At 39.7% G+C, this 15,622-nt stretch overlaps 1 protein-coding gene across 4 annotated transcripts; it reads left to right on the top strand.

The window, feature by feature from the left end:
• The first annotated feature begins 248 nt into the window (after window positions 1-248).
• On the top strand, window positions 249-15,289 carry nkiras2 (NFKB inhibitor interacting Ras-like 2). 4 transcript variants are annotated; one of them, XM_034190874.1, is made up of 5 exons: window positions 249-321; window positions 527-652; window positions 7,523-7,764; window positions 10,515-10,762; window positions 15,274-15,289. In XM_034190874.1, the coding sequence occupies exons 2-4, from the start codon at window positions 559-561 to the stop codon at window positions 10,755-10,757; spliced, it is 579 nt and encodes a 192-aa protein (XP_034046765.1). In that variant the 5' UTR covers window positions 249-321; window positions 527-558; the 3' UTR covers window positions 10,758-10,762; window positions 15,274-15,289. The 4 variants fall into 4 exon arrangements, with proteins under 4 accessions (XP_034046765.1, XP_034046767.1, XP_034046766.1 ...); XM_034190876.1 differs by having other exon boundaries at window positions 530-652; XM_034190875.1 differs by lacking the exon at window positions 15,274-15,289 and adding an exon at window positions 11,439-12,264.
• The last annotated feature ends 333 nt before the right edge of the window (window positions 15,290-15,622 follow it).

A 15,622-nucleotide genomic window follows, 5' to 3' on the forward strand; every position in this document is an offset into this window, starting at 1 on the left:
AGTGGGCTGTTTTAGCATTCAACCAGACAGAGAAATTTTAGGTTGTAAGTTAAAACATTTTTGTTTGTGTATAAAGAATTTAGTATACACAATAATAAAATGCAGAAAGTATTCAAAATATCTTTTTGGTTGACATAGTAACAAAAAACATATTTGAGGCCAAAAATGTAAGCAAAATTGGAGTCCTTGAAAAATGAAAACTGATTGTGAGGAGAACACGCTGTCATACCACCTGCAGCCACAGGGGTCAGTATAAGGCAGGAAAAAAGCACTCTGCGGCGCTGTGAAGTATAAACAGGAAGTAGTTCGTTAGGTGAGAAGTTATGCAGACATTTCGCGAGAAAAATGTTTTATAACAAAATTATAGCCGCTATAGTCCCACATATATGCCGATAAGTAACTTATGGTAGCGTTTATAAGCAGTCTGTTTTGTGTCCATTTCCAAAACTAATGTTAAGCTAATTCGGCTAACGTTTGTGTACTGTATGAATAAGCAGTTGTCTGTGTGTGAATATTCTCTGATTAGCAGATTTGCTGACCTGCGAGTGAGGAATCGTCATGGTTAAAAGCTGCAAAGTGGTTGTTTGTGGCCAAGCTACAGTCGGTAAAACAGCTGTGTTGGAGCAGCTATTGTATGCTAATCATGTAGCAGGTATGTCTTCAACAAATATGAGCTGTATGTTGACGCTTCAAATCTGTTATTCTCTGAAGTTAATAGTCTGTGTAAAATACTCGATTAGCCACAAGTCCTTATGGACTGATGTATTTAAAATGATACACATTTCTTCTAGAAAGACAAAGCTTCACTTTGTACTTAAAGACAGCGAATCCCCAGCGCCCTCTGGTGGCCGTTTGTGATCGGCGAAAACAGCACCGAACTCGGTACAAATACATGTAATTTGGTCACTTTTCAAAGGGTTCAGGCTCAGTCAGTTTAATGTACAATGGTTCATTTCAACAGACTGAAAAGCTCCTTTGTCCCTCAAGCCATCACACTGTACAACTCCTCACTTAGGGGGAGGAGGAGTAACAGGAAAACAGGATGGGAAAGAGAGGAACAGTAGTAGTCAGTAATCAGTATGTGTGGTATTTATAATGCAGACTGTTTTCTTTTTACTTTCACTTTTGATACTCTGTGTGCTTCTTACTCTGAGTGCTGCTATACAATGCTGCTGGAACCTCAATTTCCCTGAGGGAGTCTTCCCAAGGCATCAGTGAAGTTCTGTCTAATCTAATCTACACTCAACAAAAAATATAAACGTAACACTTTTGTTTTTGCTCCCATTTTGTATGAGATGAACTCAAAGATCTAAAACTTTTTCCACATACACAATATCACCATTTCCCTCAAATATTGTTCACAAACCAGTCTAAATCTGTGATAGTGAGCACTTCTCCTTTGCAGAGATAATCCATCCCACCTCACAGGTGTGACATATCAAGATGCTGATTAGACACCATGATTAGTGCACAGGTGTGCCTTAGACTACCCACAATAAAAAGAAAAGACAGCCTGTTGATTTGTAATGTGGGTTTAGAACTTGAGCTGTGCTCAACTTACTTGCTGAAGTGACTTGAATCTGACCTTCTTTTTGTGTGCCTGTATGTGATGCAGTGCACACTAACAAATCAAGTTTTATTAATCCTCACCACATAACGGGCATCTGTCTTTATTTGTCAGAAATGTCAGAGGATGAAAATTTAAGATTGGTCCACATAGTCAAACTAGATGATCCTTTTGGTGCTACACTATTGTTGATATGACTGATGGTTGACAACAGATATATAAATAAGAAAATTGTGTGACCACTTTTCACCTTTAAAAATGCATAACTGTTTTAGATGGTAAAAACCATTTTTTTGGTGATCATCTGTGATTTACAAGGAATTGAGAGTGTGCGTTATCCAATTTTTTACAATAATTTTGCAGCAGCTGGCAACTCTTTGCTGTTATGTACACTGACAAAATAATAATAATTGTAATTTAAAATGAGGCTTATTTTCATAATTAACTGGTTTATTTAATGGAGAAAATAATAATCATTTGATTTCATTGGCATGGGAATGCTAGTAACAGTTTAGGTTTTCTTTTGACCCACAGATGAAGACCAAAAATTAGGGAGGGAAAAAAGGCAAACATTACATGATCAAATTTCAGTCGTACCACTTCAACAGATTAGTTAATGCTAACTACACATTTAGCCTAATGTTTGCAAACATCAAGCTTAATATTTAGCTAAATGTTGAGACAAATATCAATCAATCAATCAATCAATTTTATTTATATAGCGCCGAATCACAACAAACAGTTGCCCCAAGGCGCTTTATATTGTAAGGCAAGGCCATACAATAATTACGTAAAAACCCCAATGGTCAAAACGACCCCCTGTGAGCAAGCACTTGGCGACAGTGGGAAGGAAAAAACTCCCTTTTAACAGGAAAAAACCTCCAGCAGAACCAGGCTCAGGGAGGGGCAGTCTTCTGCTGGGACTGGTTGGGGCTGAGGGAGAGAACCAGGAAAAAGACATGCTGTGGAGGGGAGCAGAGATCAATCACTAATGATTAAATGCAGAGTGGTGCATACAGAGCAAAAAGAGAAAGAAACACTCAGTGCATCATGGGAACCCCCCAGCAGTCTAAGTCTATAGCAGCATAACTAAAGGATGGTTCAGGGTCACCTGATCCAGCCCTAACTATAAGCTTTAGCAAAAAGGAAAGTTTTAAGCCTAATCTTAAAAGTAGAGAGGGTGTCTGTCTCCCTGATCTGAATTGGGAGCTGGTTCCACAGGAGAGGAGCCTGAAAGCTGAAGGCTCTGCCTCCCATTCTACTCTTACAAACCCTAGGAACTACAAGTAAGCCTGCAGTCTGAGAGCGAAGCGCTCTATTGGGGTGATATGGTACTATGAGGTCCCTAAGATAAGATGGGACCTGATTATTCAAAACCTTATAAGTAAGAAGAAGAATTTTAAATTCTATTCTAGAATTAACAGGAAGCCAATGAAGAGAGGCCAATATGGGTGAGATATGCTCTCTCCTTCTAGTCCCCGTTAGTACTCTAGCTGCAGCATTTTGAATTAACTGAAGGCTTTTCAGGGAACTTTTAGGACAACCTGATAATAATGAATTACAATAGTCCAGCCTAGAGGAAATAAATGCATGAATTAGTTTTTCAGCATCACTCTGAGACAAGACCTTTCTAATTTTAGAGATATTGCGTAAATGCAAAAAAGCAGTCCTACATATTTGTTTAATATGCGCTTTGAATGACATATCCTGATCAAAAATGACTCCAAGATTTCTCACAGTATTACTAGAGGTCAGGGTAATGCCATCCAGAGTAAGGATCTGGTTAGACACCGTGTTTCTAAGATTTGTGGGGCCAAGTACAATAACTTCAGTTTTATCTGAGTTTAAAAGCAGGAAATTAGAGGTCATCCATGTCTTTATGTCTGTAAGACAATCCTGCAGTTTAGCTAATTGGTGTGTGTCCTCTGGCTTCATGGATAGATAAAGCTGGGTATCATCTGCGTAACAATGAAAATTTAAGCAATGCCGTCTAATAATACTGCCTAAGGGAAGCATGTATAAAGTGAATAAAATTGGTCCTAGCACAGAACCTTGTGGAACTCCATAATTAACCTTAGTCTGTGAAGAAGATTCCCCATTTACATGAACAAATTGTAATCTGTTAGATAAATATGATTCAAACCACCGCAGCGCAGTGCCTTTAATACCTATGGCATGCTCTAATCTCTGTAATAAAATTTTATGGTCAACAGTATCAAAAGCAGCACTGAGGTTTAACAGAACAAGCACAGAGATGAGTCCACTGTCTGAGGCCATAAGAAGATCATTTGTAACCTTCACTAATGCTGTTTCTGTACTATGATGAATTCTAAAACCTGAGTGAAACTCTTCAAATAGACCATTCCTCTGCAGATGATCAGTTAGCTGTTTTACAACTACCCTTTCAAGAATTTTTGAGAGAAAAGGAAGGTTGGAGATTGGCCTATAATTAGCTAAGATAGCTGGGTCAAGTGATGGCTTTTTAAGTAATGGTTTAATTACTGCCACCTTGAAAGCCTGTGGTACATAGCCAACTAATAAAGATAGATTGATCATATTTAAGATCGAAGCATTAAATAATGGTAGGGCTTCCTTGAGCAGCCTGGTAGGAATGGGGTCTAATAGACATGTTGATGGTTTGGATGAAGTAACTAATGAAAATAACTCAGACAGAACAATCTGAGAGAAAGAGTCTAACCAAATACCGGCATCACTGAAAGCAGCCAAAGATAACGATACGTCTTTGGGATGGTTATGAGTAATTTTTTCTCTAATAGTTAAAATTTTATTAGCAAAGAAAGTCATGAAGTCATTACTAGTTAAAGGAATACTCGGCTCAATAGAGCTCTGACTCTTTGTCAGCCTGGCTACAGTGCTGAAAAGAAACCTGGGGTTGTTCTTATTTTCTTCAATTAGTGATGAGTAGTAAGATGTCCTAGCTTTACGGAGGGCTTTTTTATAGAGCAACAGACTCTTTTTCCAGGCTAAGTGAAGATCTAAATTAGTGAGACGCCATTTCCTCTCCAACTTACGGGTTATCTGCTTTAAGCTGCAAGTTTGTGAGTTATACCACGGAGTCAGGCACTTCTGATTTAAAGCTCTCTTTTTCAGAGGAGCTACAGCATCCAAAGTTGTCTTCAATGAGGATGTAAAACTATTGACGAGATACTCTATCTCACTTACAGAGTTTAGGTAGCTACTCTGCACTGTGTTGGTATATGGCATTAGAGAACATAAAGAAGGAATCATATCCTTAAACCAAGTTGCAGCGCTTTCTGAAAGACTTCTAGTGTAATGAAACTTATTCCCCACTGCTGGGTAGTCCATCAGAGTAAATGTAAATGTTATTAAGAAATGATCAGACAGAAGGGAGTTTTCAGGGAATACTGTTAAGTCTTTAATTTCCATACCATAAGTCAGAACAAGATCTAAGATATGATTAAAGTGGTGGGTGGACTCATTTACATTTTGAGCAAAGCCAATTGAGTCTAATAATAGATTAAATGCAGTGTTGAGGCTGTCATTCTCAGCATCTGTGTGGATGTTAAAATCGCCCACTATAATTATCTTATCTGAGCTAAGCACTAAGTCAGACAAAAGGTCTGAAAATTCACAGAGAAACTCACAGTAACGACCAGGTGGACGATAGATAACAAATAAAACTGGTTTTTGGGACTTCCAATTTGGATGGACAAGACTAAGAGTCAAGCTTTCAAATGAATTAAAGCTCTGTCTGGGTTTTTGATTAATTAATAAGCTGGAATGGAAGATTGCTGCTAATCCTCTGCCTCGGCCCGTGCTACTAGCATTCTGGCAGTTAGTGTGACTCGGGGGTGTTGACTCATTTAAACTAACATATTCATCCTGCTGTAACCAGGTTTCTGTAAGGCAGAATAAATCAATATGTTGATCAATTATTATATCATTTACTAACAGGGACTTAGAAGAGAGAGACCTAATGTTTAATAGACCACATTTAACTGTTTTAGTCTGTGGTGCAGTTGAAGGTGCTATATTTTTTCTTTTTGAATTTTTATGCTTAAATAGATTTTTACTGGTTATTGGTGGTCTGGGAGCAGGCACCGTCTCTACGGGGATGGGGTAATGAGGGGATGGCAGGGGGAGAGAAGCTGCAGAGAGGTGTGTAAGACTACAACTCTGCTTCCTGGTCCCAACCCTGGATAGTCACGGTTTGGAGGATTTAAGAAAATTGGCCAGATTTCTAGAAATGAGAGCTACTCCATCCAAAGTGGGATGGATGCCGTCTCTCCTAACAAGACCAGGTTTTCCCCAGAAGCTTTGCCAATTATCTATGAAGCCCCACCTCATTTTTTGGACACCACTCAGACAGCCAGCAATTCAAGGAGAACATGCGGCTAAACATGTCACTCCCGGTCCGATTGGGGAGGGGCCCAGAGAAAACTACAGAGTCCGACATTGTTTTTGCAAAGTTACACACCGATTCAATGTTAATTTTAGTGACCTCCGATTGGCGTAACCGGGTGTCATTACTGCCGATGTGAATTACAATCTTACCAAATTTAGGCTTAGCCTTAGCCAGCAGTTTCAAATTTCCTTCAATGTCGCCTGCTCTGGCCCCCAGAAGACAATTGACTATGGTTGCTGGTGTCGCTAACTTCACATTTCTCAAAACAGAGTCGCCAATAACCAGAGTTTGATCCTCGGCGGGTGTGTCGTCGAGTGTGGAAAAACGTTTCGAAATGTGAACGGGTTGGCGGTGTACACGGGGCTTCTGTTTAGAACTACGCTTCCTCCTCACAGTCACCCAGTCGGCCTGCTTTCCTAGCTGCTCGGGATCTGCCAGAGGGAAACTAACTGCGGCTAAGCTACCTTGGTCCGCATCGACTACAGGGGCCTGGCTAGCTGTAGAATTTTCCACGGTGCGGAGCCGAGTCTCCAATTCGCCCAGCCTGGCCTCCAAAGCTACGAATAAGCTACACTTATTACAAGTACCATTACTGCTAAAGGAGGCCACGGAATAACTAAACATTTCACACCCAGAGCAGAAAAGTGCGGGAGAGACAGGAGAAGCCACCATGCTAAACTGGCTAAGAGCTAGTAGCTGCGCTAAGCTAGCGGATTCCTAAAAACACACAAAGTGAATAATGTGTAAATAATTTAGAGGTGATTCAGCGGAGGGAGTGCTTTAGTTAAGGCACGTGAAGATTACACTGTGAAACAAATCGTTATCTAGGTAACTAGATCAGTCTAACTGTGCAGATTAAACAGCTAACAGATACAGAAAAACACCGCTGTGCTCCGGAACAGGAAGTGATACAATACCGCAGTGAGAGCCAACCACCAGTAGATATGGTGGTTGGCACCAATATGCACCTTAATAAGAGTTAATTGTTCCTTCCTGAAAGACATATTCATAAAACGTCTAATGACATTTAGCATGTAAGGGCATGTTTATTTAAATTTGAAATTCTTGGATGTTTGTATAAGAGTTATATTGTACGCTGTGGTCTTTTGATGTCAGTTTCAGTTGCAATTTCAGGGGCACTTCTAAAATATTAAACATTATAATAAAAATGGCTGGCTGTGCAAAATTTTGGCACGTGGAGTAATTTAATGTGGAACCACCACTGGCTTGCATGGATGCAGCATTAGAGCAGGTGCATTATAATAGGCGGTTGCTGTTGACACTGTGCCATATGCAAAACATAAATTGCTATTAGTACGGCAACAATTAATATTTAAACTACCCAATGTTCATGCTTAATTCTAACAATAACATTTGATCTTCAACTTCATCAGTTGCCTCTTGTACAGTTTGATGCCATGATGCTCTCTTTATCTTGCGATAATGACTGGTTTATTATTAGATGTGGAGAATATGGGGCTGTGTCAGTGTCTTCTTTGATTATAACAACACAGCTCTTGTGCTGCATTTTGAGCAGTCTTGTGTCTGGTTATATTTATCTATTACAGGTTCAGAACCCATGGAGACTTTGGAGGACATCTACATTGGCTCAGTAGAAACTGACCGTGGCACACGAGAGCAGGTCCGCTTCTATGACACTCGAGGACTTCGGGATGGAATGGAATTTCCTCGACATTACTACTCCTTTGCCGACGGCTTTGTGCTGGTTTACAGCATCGACAGCAAAGAGTCCTTTAAGCGGATGGAGGCGCTCAAGAAGGAAATTGACCGCCACAGAGATAAGAAGGAGGTGTGTGCATTTACACTCTGTAAGGTAATGTTTGATTTAGAGTAGGAGAAAGAGGATGCATGAGAGGCCAGTTGCTTGTCCTGATATTAGTGATTTGATAGTAGTCATGAATTTTCATTACTCTGCACATAATAATATTTATATAGTGCATTTCAAGATAATCACAAGGTGCTGCAGAACAATGTAAAACAAGACAGAAAATATAAAAATCGGGAAACATCAGTTAAAATAAGACAAACGATTGTGTGCACATAAATCTGCGTTAGCAGGGATTTGGTTTCTGAAAGGCCTCAGGATGAACCTGGTGTGTTTTTGGACATGACCTTGCAATTGCAATGTTGAGCTGCATTTAAATTTAAGTGGAAACTCAGTATTTCTGTATGGGACTGACCAGACCAGGCCGTGTTGATCAAAACCTGTATTCACCATTTCCACTGTTATCAGTAATGTATTTTGTAGAACTGCAATGATTAACTGATCGTTAAGAGGAATTGATGATTTTGATTATCAGTTAATCATTTTGAGTCATTTAAGTTGTTCTAAATTCAGCTTCTTAAATATGCATATTTTCTAATGTCTTGATTCCTCTCTCGACACAAAACATCTGGGTTGGCAAAACAAGACCTTTGAGGATGTCAACTTGGGTTTTAGGAAACAGAGTTTTTCACCATTTTTTTGAGATTTATTTGGACTAGACAACTAATTGACTTATCAAGAACATATAACAGATTAATTGGGAATGAAAATAATCAGTAGTTGCAGACCTCTATTTAGTCTGTTGTGATTGATTACGGTACATTAAAAATAAAGGCTTCTTTACCTTGGTGAATGAGAAGTTGACCATGAGAGTAGATAGCTGGGGCACAATCTGACCTGATACAACACTCAGTGATAAATGCCTCATCATATTGTGAGGTCACAGAAAAGGTAAAATATTTGCTGGAAAAGTGCAGCTTCCAGAGCTACCTATGATGCAGGTGATGCCTATACCCCCAACCAGCCCCCCCAATTTTACTTTGCAGTTGATAGGGGGTGTAATACAGGCTTCACCCTATCCATAAATCTTGTAAATGCAACTATGTGATGTTTACTTTGTTAGCACAATTAGCACAACTCTCCTTAAACGACTTTATGGATTTCAGTGAAATGTCACAAAATGGCAGCACACCACATGAAGATGTGCATGAAGGAAAATAACTCTGACCTGTCAGTTTCAAGGGGAGATAATTGGATTTTTTTTGATACCTCATATTCATCACATTAGACAAGGTCTGTGAGAAAATTATCCGACCTTTTTATTTTTTTCAAAAATTATATGGATTTGAATCATGTGCGCTTGCATCAGACAAGCTTGAACCTTCGTGCGCATGCGTGAGTTTTTTCACGCCTGCCGGTTGCGTCATTCGCCTGTGGGCAGGCTTTGAGTGAGCACTGGTCCACCCCCCTCGTCGGATTTTTATTGTCAGTGAAATGGCTGAGAGGCTGCTGCTTTGCTCCATGATTTTTTTTTTTCAGAAACTGTTAGAGACAGCCAGTTGGAAACCATTCGAAAGATTCAGATGGATTTCGGTGAAGATTCTTTCGGCATCACACGGATTAAGGAGTGTTAAAACCTTTTTAAAGACGGCCCACAGCAGCGGAGGGCACACCGCGCCCCGAGCAGCCATCGACAGGCTGGAACAACCAGATAATTTCTAAACTGAACGCTGTGTTGATCCGGGACATCGTGTGACTACCACTGAAATAGCAAGAGAGCTGGACATAGCACTTTTGTGGCACGTTCCACTGTTATAGGAGATTTTGTAATGAAAGACGTGCAGAGGATTTCGCGTGTCGGCACGGAGCCGCTCATTGCGTGCAACAAAAAAAACACCTCCGTGTTGGAAACCATTCAGAAGATTCAGACGGCTTTCGATGGCTTTTCAGTCGAGTGAGTATCCAAGAAATTGTTTAACAGCTGGGCATGTTCCAAGTTGTCCTGTGTTTGTCCAGTGGCTGTGAGCGGCTGCGTCCTGACGCGCAAATCCATCTGCATGTCTTTCATTACAAAATCTCCTTTAACAGTGGAATGTGCCAATAAAGTGCTGATCCCGACCTCTTCTGAAACTTCTCTGCTAGTCACACGACGTCCTGCATCAACAGAGCCTTAAATTTGGAAGTGATCTGCTCGTTCCAGCCTGTCTGGCCGCTCGGGGCGCAGTGCGCCCTCCACCGCCGTGGGCCGTTTTTAATCCAGTTTTAATGGTCCTTAATCCGTGTGATACCAACAGAATCTTCACCAAAATCCATCTGAATCTTTCGAATGGTTTCCAACTGGCTGTCTGTAACAGTTTCTGAAAAAAATTCATGGAGCAAAGCGGCAGCCTCTCAGCCATTTCACTGACAATAAAAATCCAACAAGGGGGGTCGACCATTGCTCACTCAAAGCCTGCCCACAGGTGAGTGACGCAACCGACAGGCGTGAAAAAACTCACGCATGCGCACGAAGGTTCAAGCTTGTCTGATGCAATCACACGTGATTCAAATCCATATAGTTTTTGAAAAAAATAAAAAGGTCGGATACTTTTCTAACAGACCTCGTGTGTGTGTGTGTGTGTGTGTGTGTGTGTGTGTGTGTGTGTGTGTGTATATATATATATATATATATATATATATATACACACACCCCTTTGTGAGCTTTCTCACAGATCTGTAGTTTGCATAAGACTGCCAAAACTTTTGCGTCTGACCTGGTAATCTTGCTCCTGTAGGTCACCATTATCGTCCTGGGAAACAAGCTGGACAGACAGAATGAAAGGAGAGTGGACTCTAACATGGCTCAGAACTGGGCCAAGACTGAGAAGGTTCGTGTGTGGGAGGTGTCTGTGGTGGACCGGCGTACCCTGATTGAACCCTTCGTTTACCTGGCCAGTAAAATGACCCAGCCACAGAGCAAGTCCACTTTCCCCTTGAGCCGAAATAAGAACAAAGGTGGTGGTTCTTCCGACAGCTGAGTGACACCCGAATTCTACTTGAGAGTAATGGGGGCGAAGTGGTTTTTTTGAATGTCAGGTTGGTTGGATTTTATGGGGGTAGAACAATTGGTTTTAGAGCATTAAATGATTATGAAAGAGAAGGATATTGTGATTGTATGGACGTTTGTGCAGCGTGTGTACTCAGCACATTTTTGCAGATTTGATATGAAACACTACCAGTTTCAGCATTTCAACAGATACAAACATTTCATTACAATTGTTTGTTTTAATTACAACTGATTGGGAAAAAGCTGATCTTGAATAGTTTTTGTAGGATGGGGGGGGGGGGGGGGGGGGGTCATGTGGTAAATAGTTCAACAGTACAAGTTATTTCTGAATATCATTCACCTTTACAAATTACAAGATTAACTTTATTTAATTAACTAATGGGAATATTTGATGGCAAACCAGGAGAATTAGATTTAAGTATCTTGGTACCCTGATAGCCATAATATTGCAACCACTTGATGAATATTTTACCACCCAAATAGCCCTGACCCGAGCCATGGCCACCATTAGACATCTGACAGTGTGCTGTGGTGTCTCACACAAAGACATTAGCAGAAGATCCCTTCTGTTGGATTGAACCACATGTGCAGGCTTGGTTCCCCATGAGCACCAATGAATCTTTACTTGTGACCCTGTTGACCTTCCTTGGACCACTTTTGGTAGTTACAGACCAGGAACAGTTGCAGTTTTGGAGATGCTCCAGGCTCAGTCAGCCAGCAATTTGACCCTCAACAAAGTCACTCAAATCTTTGTGTCCCCATTTCTCTTGCTTCCAAGATATCAATTTCAAGGATACTTACTGCTTAATACACCCCCGAGGTGCCATGGTAACAAGATAATCGATGTTGTTCACTTGACCTGTCAGTGGTCACAACATTATGGCTTATTTGTGTATTTTTCTTTAGTTTCAGATGGCTGAATTTCATCAAGTTTCAGGCACCCATGCATTTTGATGCCCCTCAATCTGTGTGATAAAACAAAAAATGTTTTCAAAAGTCATGTGATTTCTCTTGGTGTACCGCCCTGTGCATGACAACACAAATAATACATCAATAATAAAATGACTGCAAAAAACTGATAATGCAGTTCTTACAGACCACCCAAAACAAATTATTTATTGATGTTAAGTGCTGACAGTTTGTTTGCTTTATACTTATTCATACACTTTTGCTATTTTATCAGCTTATTTAGCAGATTCTGAGGCATTTACAGCTCAGTGGGTAGAGCAGGCTTCTAACTACTGGCCCGTGGGTTTGATTCCTGGTTGCAATTGAGTGTCCATGTCTTTGAGCAAGACTGCGATTTAACAAAAAACAATACAAAACAATTTTTTGTTTCTTTTTACATGAATATTGGATAAAAAAGATGGTGATTCAAAAATAAAATACAGTGGCTTGCAAAAGTATTCAGCCCCTTGGTTTTTCATGCATTTTAATTTGTTTATGGCATTTCAAATACAAAAAGTAAATCAGGCTTCTCAATATAAAAATTTCTAAAATTATCTTCCTTAGGCTCAAACTGAAAGTAAATTTCTACAACTTGATATAAATTAATTAAAAATATAAAAGCCAAGATGATGGGTTGCATAAGTAATCAAACCCCTTTGGTATAATACCTGTAAATGATTAGTTTAATTGCCAGTTTTCCTCAGACAAGTCAGCGGATGGATACATGAACATTTCCAAGTCACTGAATATGTCTTGAACTTTATGTCACTTATGAAGAAATACAAACAGTATGGCACTCTATGGTAAATGGTAAGTGATTGTGCAAGAAGAAGAGTGAGGAAAGCAACCAAGACACAGAGACAACCCAAAAGAAGTTACAGGCTTCTGTGGCTGTGATTGGAGAAATTGTGCATAGTGCATATCTTGCATTTTGTATCCCTAGTTATACAGCTTCATGATGAAGTGGTGTCAAGGAGGATTTTGTTAAAAAGAATCCTGAAACTTCAGCTACAATTTGACTGAGGGTACATCTGATATGTAAGCCTAGATTTGATGTTTTGGTGAAAGAAAACCCTCCTCTGTCCCACTATCATGAACCTGTATAACTGGGGATACAACATGCACTATGCACAATTCCACAGCCACAGAGGCCTGTAACTTCTTCTGGGTTGTCTGGGTGTCTTGGTGGCTTCCCTCACTCTTCTTCTTGCACAGTCACTCCATTTTTGAGAACTGTCTACTCCAACCAGATTTACCATAGAGTGTCATACTGTTTGTGTTTCTTCATAAAAGATGTAAATAAAGTTCAAGACATGTTCATGGAAATGTTCATGTATCCATCCCCTGACTTGTCTGAAGAAAACTGGCAATTAAACTGATTATTTACAGGTATTATACCAAAGGGGCTGATTACTTATGCAACCCATCATCTTGGTTTTTATATTTTTACTTGATTTATATCAAGTTGTAGAGATTTACTTTCAATTTAACTCTAAGGAAGATAATTATTGAAATTTTTATATTGAGGAGCCTGATTTACTATTTGTATCTGAAATGCCATAAACAAATTAAAATGCGTGAAATACCAAGGGGCTGAATACTTCTGCAAGCCACTGTATTTAGATTTTCATTACTTAAAAGCTTTAGATGCTTTAAATGTACCTAAAGCTTTTGCACAGAGTTCAATTTACCCACCAGAGGAAGGCACTCTTGTAGCTAAAATAAAAGGTTTTAAGGTGCTAGTCATTAACCTGCTGGACTTTTTATACAGACTGAATCAAAAAGAGAAATGCTTACAAAACTAAAAAAAAATAAAAATCGTAAGATATTTCAATGAACGCTGGTGTTTGATTGGTGAAGGGGTTTAACTGATGTAAGTGAAGATGTAAATCTGGTGTACTGTGGTTCATTGTAGAATGTTTTCAAATGAATTTGACTTTTGACATTCCATAAAACATACTACAGCCAGCAGGAATGGTATTGGTGCACATTAAAGGTTATATGTAAATACTGTTTGTAGAGAGTAAGTTGTCATCTATAACATTTCCTTTCACTGCTCAAATGGAAGCTGCCATATTTGAATAACATGTATAATATAAAAAAGTAAGGAGTTGTTTAGATTTTAAGATAAATTAAGGTTTTGTTTGTGTCATATGTAATCTGTCGATGCTACATGGTTATTCATGGGTCTGTGCCAGAGACAAACACTATATACCACGTAAGATTTTTTGATTTTATTTCTTTTTTTTGCCTGATATCTGTTTGCAAACAAATAATATAATAAAGCTTCTCCTGTATAATATTCAGTGGCTGGATTTGTGTTCACTGTGCACGTTGGCTCCTGTTTCATCATGGATATCGTCTCCACAATGAGATTTTCCTGCTCAAATGTGAGGTTTGAGGTAGACAGAGAAGCAGAAATACACCATATAAAATGTTAATTCTAGTTATTAGTTGTCATTTAACAGCTCAGAGACATCTCTGATCTTCCAGTTGGTACTATGGATGTTGAAATTTAGACTGCAGTCTGTTATAATCATTTCAAGTTCGTTTCATGAAAAATGTCAAACCCTCAACTGAAAATACCGGATTATAAATGAAATGTGGCATTTCTGTTGCATTCAGCATCAGCAGGAGTTGTTGATGTTGTGTACACCTTGATTGCATTTGTGATTTATCATAATTAGATAAAAACAAGGTAATGTTAGGTGGGGGCAGGTGTGGTTAGGAGGCTGGGCAAATACAAACTCAATTCCAATGAAGTTGGGACGTTGTGTAAAATGTAAATTTTAAAACAGAATACAATGATTTGCAAATCTTCTTCAACCTATATTTAATTGAATACACCACAAAGACATATTTAATGTTAAAACTGATAAACTTTATTGTTTTTGTGCAAATATTTACTCATTTTGAAATGGATGCCTGCAACACGTTTCAAAAAAGCTGGGACAGTGGTATGTTTACCACTGTGTTACATCACCTTTCCTTCTAACAACACTCAATAAGCTTTTGGGAACTGAGGACACTAATTGTTGAAGCTTTGTAGGTGGAATTCTTTCCCATTTTTGCTTGATGTGCGACTTCAGTTGTTCAACAGTCCGGGGTCTCCATTGTCATATTTTGCGCTTCATAATGCGCCACACATTTTCAGTGGGCGACAGGTCTGGACTGCAGGCAGGCCAGTCTAGTACCCGCACTCTTTTACTACAAAGCCATGCTGTTGTAACACGTGCAGAATGTGTTTTGGCATTGTCTTGCTGAAATAAGCAGGGACGTCCCTGAAAAAGACGTTGCTTGGATGGCAGCATGTGTTGCTCCAAAACCTGGATGTACCTTTCAGCATTGATAGTGCCATCACAGATGTGTAAGTTGCCCATGCCATGGGCACTAACACACCCCCCATACCATCAAAGATGCTGGCTTTTGAACCTTGTGCTGGAAATAATCTGGATGGTCTTTTTCCTCTTTTGTCTGGAGGACACGATGTCCATGATTTCCAAAAACAATTTGAAATGTGGACTCATCAGACCACAGCACACTTTTCCACTTTGCGCCTGTCCATTTCAAATGAGCTCGGACCCAGAGAAGGCGGCAGCGTTTCTGGATGTTATTGATGTATGGCTTTCACTTTGCATGGTAGAGTTTTAACTTGCACTTGTAGATGTAGCGACGAACTGTGTTGACTGACAATGGTTTTCTGAAGTGTTCCTGAGCCCACGTGGTAAGATTCTTTACACAATGATGTCGGTTTTTAATGCAGTGCCGCCTGAAGGTCACGGGCATTCAATGTTGGCTTTCAGCCTTGCCGCTTATGTGTAGAAAGTTCTCCAGATTCTCTGAATCTTCTGATTAAATGACCGAAGCGTCACGCGGCAGTGCGAAGCT

This window comes from Thalassophryne amazonica, chromosome 16 (genome assembly GCF_902500255.1).
Source record: "Thalassophryne amazonica chromosome 16, fThaAma1.1, whole genome shotgun sequence".
NCBI lineage: Eukaryota > Metazoa > Chordata > Actinopteri > Batrachoidiformes > Batrachoididae > Thalassophryne > Thalassophryne amazonica.